General features: G+C 30.7%; 1 protein-coding gene across 4 annotated transcripts in view; it reads left to right on the forward strand.

The window, feature by feature from the left end:
- LOC134716233 (G-protein coupled receptor 83-like) overlaps positions 1-9910 on the forward strand; it is a 43765-nt gene extending 33855 nt beyond the window's left edge. For 3 of the 4 annotated variants that reach the window (XM_063579105.1, XM_063579102.1, XM_063579106.1), the window contains one exon: positions 8315-9910. In XM_063579105.1, the coding sequence (XP_063435175.1) occupies positions 8351-9673 (1323 nt within the window). In that variant the 5' untranslated portion in view covers positions 8315-8350 and the 3' untranslated portion in view covers positions 9674-9910. Of the gene's footprint in view, positions 1-4491; positions 4734-8314 lie in introns of those variants that run through there. The other variant, XM_063579104.1, reaches the window with a different exon arrangement.
- The last annotated feature ends 351 nt before the right edge of the window (positions 9911-10261 follow it).

Below are 10261 nucleotides of genomic sequence, written 5' to 3' on the forward strand. Positions count from 1 at the left end.
TATTTGAGTGTCATTTGTAGATGAAACGCGTGTCTGGTGCTCAATATTGTAAATCTGGTATCTGTGATGAGTTTATTTACTTCCGTTTACAGTTGTTACTGTGCTTAGCCCATATAAGACCCATCTACAATCCGTATAATATTTGTTAATATTAATATAGTTTCTATTTCATTTCCTTTAAACAAGATTGGAATATCTCTGAAAATAACTTTCATTTACATGGTAATGTATCTAGTTACCATGAGTAGATTGTTTTATCAGGAAATGGCACAATGCTAGTAAGAATCATGTCTATTTATATATTTTTTTTATTCTCAAATTCAATTGAAAAAGTATTATGAGAATAAATGGACAGTTTGATTAAATTATTTTCCTGTTTTAATATTTAAGTTTCATTACTCGAAAATATGTTGTAAATTACAAATTAATTTATAAATCTAATAAAAACAAATGAATTGTTTTATTATATGATTTTGATATAAAATTTTACTGCTGTTTAATTGTATGATTTCTTTTTATCCACTGTGCAGTGCGTCATTCGAGAAAAGTGTTTGGTTATTTGAGCTCACTCTAAAAAGGATTGAATTAAATCGAAATATTTACATTAAAAGGGGTTTAAAATGTTCAGATTAAGTAAAAACAAACCAGAAAAACAATGATAAACTACGACATCATAATATGTTTTTACGAACTTTTACTTTTCAAGTTGTATATTCTAATTCTTGCTTTGCAAATACAAAGTCGTATAGTGTTGATAATATTTATAACATCAATGCACATTTCCTCTCTGTGGAATTGATAGTCTAAACAGTTCTTGGTACAATAGTTAAAACGGTACTAACATATAGACATATAGATATGCCTAGTTAAATGCAAGAGGGAAGATTTATGTAACTTTTAATTAAAAATGGGATATGGCGATAAATAAAACATAATATCTACTCTGATGATAAATACAGATTTAAAGGAATAAGACATTTTATCAAACACTTTTTGCACTCACTATTAAAATCTATAAAAAAAACAAGGGAAGAAAAAAATTATCTGGTAAAGCTATTTCCAACTGCTTTTTACAGTTTTTCTTACGTTGCACTTTTACTCTAGAACCCTTGTTAGGATGGAGGTTTGAGTTTTTACAACATGTTTATTTTTGCCACATTCTTTATATATCTGTCCCAAGCGCGAAACCTGTGATTCTGTGTCTTTTTATTGTTTATATCCGACATGTTAGTTTTTCATTATTTGATTTTGTCATTAGAAAGGTGGTTAGTTTTTGTGTTAGATTTGTGTCACGTTTATTCATGTGTTTTGTCATTTGAAATCTGGTGGATAGTTGTCTCTTAACCATCTCCTTATTGTTTAAATCAAGATATGACATAAAACAATCAGTTGCGATGATTTTGAACTTTTCATTTGATAGAGCACTTTCAGTTTCGAATTTTCCTTGGATTTAAGTATTTTTGTTATTTTTTTTCTTTCTCACATACTCGTATAATTTCGGCCAGATTAAAATAGATTTTTACAGTTTAGTTCTCCCCAGTAAAAATTCGGTCATTTGACCATTCAAAGTAACATAACCGAGCATTTGTACAATCAGAACTGTAAAAGAACTGGCTAAAAAAATTACTGCTCCATAGAGAACGAAACTTCAATGACAACACCAAATAAGTGTTCACAAGTGTACCCCATCAAAGAATGGTTGCATTCACTAAAAGCAAACTCAAATTCATGTTATCATACTCTCTCAAATTGCTTGTAGTATTCCTTTCAGATTTCGTGCAGAAATTTATAGGACACCAGAATTTGATACAATGCCATTAAAAAACACACTATCTAAAAGTTTGTATAGTGTTAGTCTCCTATAATCACTAGATAAAAGTATCAATTTTTATTTATCTACCTGTGAACAAAGAAGGAGAAGATAAAAGACAATGTTGGTCTTGTTCTTTTTTGTTCATCATGTGTGCGGTTGTTGACTCCATACAATAACCATTAATCCTGGTACTTTTGATAACTAACCCTAGTCAAAAGATTTTTCCCCGTGAAAAAAAACGTACCAAAGAAGATGTGGTGTGAGTGCTAATGAGACAAATCTCGATCCAAATCACATTTAAAAAAGTAAACCATTATAAGTCAATGTACGGCCTTTAACATGGAGCATTGGCTCACACCGAACAACAAGCTATAAAGGGCCCCAAAATAACTAGTGTAAAACCATTCAAACTGAGACAAATCTCGATCCAAATAACATTTAAAAAAGTAAACCATTATAAGTCAATGTACGGCCTTTAACATGGAGCATTGGCTCACACCAAACAACAAGCTATAAAGGGCCCTAAAATAACTAGTGTAAAACCATTCAAACTGAGACAAATCTCGATCCAAATAACATTTTAAAAGGTAAACCATTATAAGTCAATGTACGGCCTTTAACATGGAGCATTGGCTCACACCGAACAACAAGCTATAAAGGGCCCCAAAATAACTAGTGTAAAACCATTCAAACTGGAAAACCAACGGTGTAATCTATATAAAAAAAAACATTGATTGCATGTAAGTTTGCATTACAGATGAAGCATTTTTAAGATAATATTCAGCAATACAAACAGACAATTTATATGAAATTCCTCTTTCAGTGTTATTTATTCTTGTTAGTAATCATTACGATTCTTTATAGGTATATGTTATTACTTTTTAAAGTTAAAACCATGAGCTGTGTTGAACATGTTGAAACCCACAGGGGATAAGCAAGTTTAGACTGGAATGACGATGATATTGTTGATTTAAAAGAATTTGCATAAAGTGAACACTAATCAATTAACTATTAACCCGTTTAAAGAACATGATATAATCTGTAGGATAGGTTTTCAGACAAATTAAAATTGCATATAAAACATTGTCTAGGAAGCTATTTAATGTAAAGTGCAATTGTCCGCGTCAAGAACACAGATTATGTAATGATATATAATTGACCAAAACCGGATGTCATATTTTCTTGAATAAATGCCCATCTTTATAAAATATCCTGCTGATATTGAAATTGCATAAACATGATATGACTGCTTTTTAAGGTAAAGTGAAATCGTCCGCATAAAACAAACAGATAATGTCATCAGCCATTTTATTTTGTAAATGATTGCTAAATTTCTTTATTACTGCAAACGAACGCCATACTTAGAAAAGTGGGAAAAAAAATCAAAGAGTAAAATCACAAAAATACTAAGCTCCGAGGAAATTCAGACATTTGATTTTGTAAACGATTGCTAAATGACATTTATTACTGCAAACTTACTCGATACTTTAATAGTTTAAAAACATCCCCTTGTATTCAAAAAGTAAAATCACAAAAATACTGAACTCAAACATCAAACAAGTAGACAACAGCTGTCATATTCCCGACTTTTCAATATTCTTACTATAAGAACGGGGAATGTGTAAACATTTTGACCAAAAAGCAGGAATCAATACTAGGCCACCAATGGGTCTTCAAATTATTATCTGTTGTTTTTCCCCAATTACATCGTTTTGCAAAAAGGTTCCATATAATGACACTGTTCCAATTGTCGACAATACTTACATTTGTAATTTATAAATATTAAACCTGGACAAACAAAAAACTTCAATAAAAGCAATGCTCACAAAACGGTTTTTTTTTTCCTTCTCTAAAATATGATTACTAGTATATATTTTTTTTGGAATGGCAGGATCCCTTGAACAGTTTTAAAACAATATTCTTCAAATGAAGTCTTATTTTGGTTTTCCTACATTATATTGTTTTGAATTATACCGTTAGTTTTCTTGTTTGCCTAACATTCTCGTTTTATTTTTTACTTTCCTCATGTCGAGGACTTTTATAGCTGACTCTTATCGTTGTTGAAGGATGTATGGTTTCTTATCATTGCTTATAATTTTATAATTGAATCTATAGGAACGTTATCTCATTGGCAATCACGCCTCTCATTTGTTATGTCTATATAATTTACTTTTGGATGTAATGCGTCTTCTGCTTGGCTGACGTTATTTTGTTATCAGCCCATAGACATAATTTAGTCATGTGACCGTGACGTCATCAACGTTTTTCAAGGTTTTCTACGGTTTAAAATGGAATTTAGAATTTGAAAAAATGACGGTAATATAATTTCTATGGAACTGTATGGTGTTGTATAAATTCATGGCAAAAATCAAAACACAAAGTTTTCAAACCAAAAGCAATGGAACAACTCTTTTATCTTTGTAACTTGACGAACACAATCTAAATTTCAAATATCAAAGAAAATTTATATCAAGCGATAAAAAAAAACTTTGGTGCAACCGATATATCATGTCATTGATTTAAACTAATAGAATATATATTGAAATAATTTAAAATGCAATTTGTCAATAAATATAATCACTTTCATTTGTGTGTTTAGAGACCGTATTTTTTTTAACTGCGCATGCTGTGCTAGATCATTAAAGCGTTTGTCGTTTTTTCTCTTTATGTTTTTGTCATGGGAAATTCTGCATTTTAATCAAATGTATGATTTAAGAGAAACACATGTTTCAAATCAAATACAGTTCAAAAGATGAAATATGAAAGCATAATTCTGGATTGGTTCCGTTTTCAATTTGTCAAGAAGACGGAAGTATTTCTTTTTATAACAAAATGCAACTGTTAAGGGAACAGTTGATGATGGAAACATTATGACTGTGGTTTTGAATTATGGATATTTCATGGATACAGATATTGTAAGGTAAGTTATGATAAACAAGCAATCAAATGCTACTGCCAATGCAACAATAAATAAAAGGAGATGTTGCATTAAAAGACATAAAGACAGAAACCCTACAACAATTTGATGTTAATTACAATAAAAGGAACAAATGAATCCCCAATTATCCATTCAGTGGATTTAATTATTTTAAACTTATAATGTATATTTAACGGTAGTTCAAACAAATGACGTTTGAAGAAGATTAAAAATAACTTAATTCATAAAGATATTAACAGTTTTTATATAACAATTATATTACGAAATCGTTCAAATATTATTTTCAAATGAGTGTGGTTCTTTCCCAAAGGGATAAGATAAAATTGTATATCGACACGTTCGAATCAGAGATTACGGCAATTCAACTATAACATCAGTGTAAATAACATTTGTTTTGGGTGTTGCGGAATAGAACTCGAATGTTACCTACTCTGAGGCTTAAACCCTCCGGTAGAAATCATGATATCTTGATAATAACAGGGATTCTGTTTCATCAATTTATGATCAGAAAAGTAATGTATTTGTTTCATAATTACTTGACTTTTTAATCATCAGATGTTGTACTTGTAAACATATCGTTCCATCTTGATAATATTAAGAAAATTATGTGCATCATAGCAGCGAACGATGTTTTGGTTATAAATTGCAGGATAGAAATGTACTGCTGAATGTCAAATACTGCATTATATAGATTTAGCACAGAGTAGATTGACATGTAAAAACAGATTTATTCATAACAATTTTTATCATCCAATTTATTTCCTAAACTTATGTAATTTGCTCACGGTTGTCTGAGTACCATTTGTATTAATGAAAGCCACTTGGACATTATGATTAAAGAAAATCCTATTTAGCAAAATTTCATCTAAGCAATACTTAGATAAAGCTGTCGATCTACTCCTACATGTGTCTAAAGCTTTGATTTGTTGTCCAATCCGTCAACAGAGTTCATATACCTCAGTAATTCAACAAACGTAACCCTAAAATTTCGGCTATGAGATTGTAGTGCGATATCGCGTTATATTATTAAACAAATCGAATTTAGAATTTCTTTTATGTTTAAAGGATTCGACAACCTTAACTACCTTTACATTGCAGCCGATATAAAAAATAATTTATCTAGAAACCAGAAAGAAAATATATGATGAAAACCGCCTTACAACATAAAGTACAATCAAGCGTATTCACGATAAGTTTCAAAAAATTCATTTGTGTCATACAAAGGAAGGTATCATTATGTTTCTAGCTTTTTTTGCAGCGATATTGAATTCTTTTTAATATTTCATAGACAAATTAAGTTCTCTATATACGGTTTATATAGAAACATAGAGCGAGTTTTATCGGCTCTTCTGGGTTTGTCAATAGATTATTTATCAAAGTCAATAGTCAACAGATATAGGTTTGAGTACATTTACGAGTAATGTATAATAGTACGACACAAAATTGAAACCATATTCTAAAAGTAAAGTAACCCCAGGTAAATATGACATTATAAAAAGACAAATATAAAAAATGCCCAAATATTATGTATACTTATATAATTGCCGAATCTAAAAAATCGTGCAACGTTTTACAATTTAGTGTATTCATGAATCAAGAATACATAAATTGTAAAAGTTAAAACTCAATTATTTCGTTCAATGCATTTTTTTCTATCGATGTTTTGTAAGTCTTTGTCTATTTCCGGTAATTGTTTCGTACGCTAATTATAAAGAATTACATTTTGGATGGCCATTACTAAGGTCGTAAAGAGGAAGAAGTCATCAATATAAGTAAATACTTTGTGTCATTGTGAATATAAAGATTCCTCTAACAGTTTATACACAAAAAGCGACACACATGCATACTTCATAACTACAATCCCCTTCCCTTTCATAAATGTTACCTTCCGAATTAGACTATTTACCGAATTTGTTATACCATAAGCAAAACGACGGGTGCCACATGTGGAGCAGGATCTGCTCACCCTTCCGGAGCACCTGAGATCACCCCTAGTTTTTGGTGGGGTTCGTGTTGTTTATTCGTAAGTTTTCTATGGTGTGTCATGTGTACTATTGTTTGTCTGTTTGTCTTTTTTATTTTAATCCATGGCGTTGTCAACTCATTGGTTTTAATCTAATTTCATATAGCCTTTCATCTGTGATCTTTAAATTTTTCATATATTTGAATATTTGTATAGCATGCAATCTTTGTATGGTCATAAACTTGAAAATTTCTATAGCAATTTTATTTCCTTTTGATCATATAGCAAAGAATTCGTTAACACTTCATTAAGTAGCCAAAATCAGTTTTAAAAGTACATTTAATTTGTTTGAAATAAGTAAAAATAGCATATAAGTATAGTTTTTGTTATTGTAGAAGTACACCATTTAAAAATATACTTATTCTTATTTTACAACAATGTTGTATGTGTTGAGATAGGAATGGATATCAAGAAGAGGAGGTACATGTTATGGTTTATTTGACCCTGGAAATTCACATAAAATGAAACGCGGTATGCGTATATTACATTACACTTTTACACTTTTTTTAACTCTGAAAAATTAGCATACAGGCCGAGTTGGGATGATGAAATTTGACATTGACGACATTCCCCGTCAGAAGCGATATTTTTCCGTTTGTTTTGCAAAATATGATAATCTTACAATCACTCGACTCAAACTTATATGAAATAGAATGCATTTTAAATTCTGTAACAGTGATTAATATTTTCAGCAAACTGCAATGTTTATTTGAGTACATATTTTCAACATTTTGAAATATTTTAGATCTCAAGACCATAATTAAATAAATAAATAGGACAAGTTCCTAACCGATACCTTCTTCTTAATCTCTTATCAACTTGAGGGAACTCTTCGAAATGCGTCTTATAGTTTTTGTATGTAAAAGTAGGTGACTGGGATTGGTCTTCACTATTATAAAATAAATAGGACAAACTGTTCTTAATATTGAAGATAAAAATAACATAAACGATATTTTTTGTACACTTTGTAATGAACACATCGCTCAAAATGACTTCGATTGAAAGAAAAGATGTAAAATGCTAATTCTGAATAATGACAAGTAATTCTGTGGTAATGAGCAAGTCGTTATTGTATGTCATCTCTTAATCACTATTGAATGACCAGAAGCATCCTGTTGATTAAATTGGTGTCTTGTGAAACAAAGTATCTAGTTAACCTTAAACTTATTCCATTTAATGGTGGTGTAATTGAAATAATGACAAAAATATATAAATCAGTCTAGAAAATATACAGAATAACAACTCGCTTCCTGTGGTGAAGTATTATGCTATTTGATCAACATTCACTAAGTGCGTATCAATGCAATTCAATAAAACTCAATAAACTATTTAATCTAATTTGTTTTTCTTGTACCTATCTTTCAATTTAAAACAGATACATTTATTGCAACGCATTGCAGGATAGGTTACTGTAGTAATATTTATAAATATGCGTTTGTTTTCTCTCAATTGATAAACATATTTTTCTTGTAAACTTAAAAACAAAGCTCTTTTTTTGTTGCATTCATTGTTAAATCACATGTGCTGTTTATATTTTCAGATAAAATGAACTGATTTTAAAGAATCGACATCAGCCATGCCGGATAAACATTTTTTGGAGACGATTGAAGACTTTATGAAAATATTCAAAAATAATTCACAAAATTTATCAGCAGCTCATGCCTTTATTCTTCATACGGCTAATTTAACAGGCAACTCAAGTTCGAATACAAATGAACATAATGAATCTGGTGATATCTTAAGGAACGTTTTGCTTGTGTTAGCATATGGAACGTTGACGTTTATCTCCTTGTTTGGGAACAGTATCGTCTGCTATGTTATCATTCGAAACAAAAGGATGTACACAGTTACCAATTTCTTCATTGCTAACATGGCAATGTCAGACTTATTATTGACTTGTTTTAACGTTCCGTTTAATATAGCAAAGAACTTATTGACAGAATGGCCATTTGGGGACTTTCTCTGCCATTTTGTAAATTTATCGTTAATGGTATCAGTATATGTATCAACTTTTACACTTACATCGATAGCGTTAGACCGTCAAAGGGTAATTTTATACCCTTTGAAACCGCGAATAACTAAACCAGTTGGTTTAGGTATCCTGGCAGTTATATGGATAGTAGCCATTTTATTCTCTTTGCCTTATGGAATTTACAACAAAGTTCAAAGTGTAAATTGGTTGACAAAAGATGTACGCCGTTGTCGACAATCTTTTCCTGAGCCGGCGGAATTATTTGAACAGTGTTTGACTTTGATAACAATGATACTCCAATATATCATTCCACTTACAATTATTGCCATATCATATGGTAGAATCGTTAAAAAACTTTGGCTAAGAAGCAGTCTTGGTGCTGTTACCCAACAGCAACAAGTTTTACATGCTAGGGCCAAACGAAAGAGTATTAAACTTTTGATAACAGTCGTTGTTGTATTTGGATTGTGTTGGATGCCAATAAACCTGTATCACTTACTAACAGATTTTCATCCAAATGCTGCAATTTTTCATTATGACAGTACAACGTTTTTCATCTTGCACTGGATAGCGATAAGCAGCACGTGTTATAATCCTTTTGTATACTGTTGGTTGAATGAAACATTCAGAGCGGAAGTGAAATCTTGTTTTGCATGCTGTAAGCGGCATAGGCGTGTTCATCCGGGTGTCGAAATAGATGGAATACTACTACGTTCTGATAAGTTAAATAGTTATAGAAGTAAAACTTTTACAAGCATGGTGCGCTCAACGTCAAATTTTAGTTCGATTAAAATACATAAAATTGACAAGAGCGAACGAGAACAGGCTTTTTTAGCTCGCGATTCGACGCACTTAATTGAAAGAGACACATCTCCTGCGGCCCCAATGATAAAGATAGACGACAATCAGAACTCTACGTTACAATAGTTCATTGAAAACAAATCACTGAGATAAACAGGAGTAAGAAAAGTTCAGAAAGTTATAAAATTGAGGCAGTTTATGCTGAGTACATTTTTATGTGATATTTCAATAAAACAGAATATGTAATAAATGGCAATTTTGAAGAGTGAAAAGGCAGTTGAAATAAATTGTTTTCTAAAGATATATTGTGTTTGAATAGTACATACACTGATGTCTTGTTTTAATAAAATAATTTAGTCGATATTACTAATAATATAAGCCCGTGAGAGGTACTATCATCAAAACAGTTTATTCTATCTTCCATATTTTCTAAATAAATCTAAGGAGTCTATGTTTTCTATTATTTCTTTATTCAAAACTATTGCTAATTTACCCGAAGCTTCGCCGACATGATTAACTACAGCAGAATCAAAGAGTAAAACTAATTCTACTACAATAACAGTATACAAAGCGCTTCAGCTTGATGGATCAGACTTACGGAAGTCCCCCTTTCGGAAAATGTATTCGTTACCACCAATAGTTACTTCAAGTAAGAGTAATTGAAAGTGTTTGCTATAATTGAAAATGACAAATGCGATTAAATAAAACCTATTT

This window comes from Mytilus trossulus, chromosome 4, assembly GCF_036588685.1.
Source record: "Mytilus trossulus isolate FHL-02 chromosome 4, PNRI_Mtr1.1.1.hap1, whole genome shotgun sequence".
In the NCBI taxonomy this organism is placed as follows: domain Eukaryota; kingdom Metazoa; phylum Mollusca; class Bivalvia; order Mytilida; family Mytilidae; genus Mytilus; species Mytilus trossulus.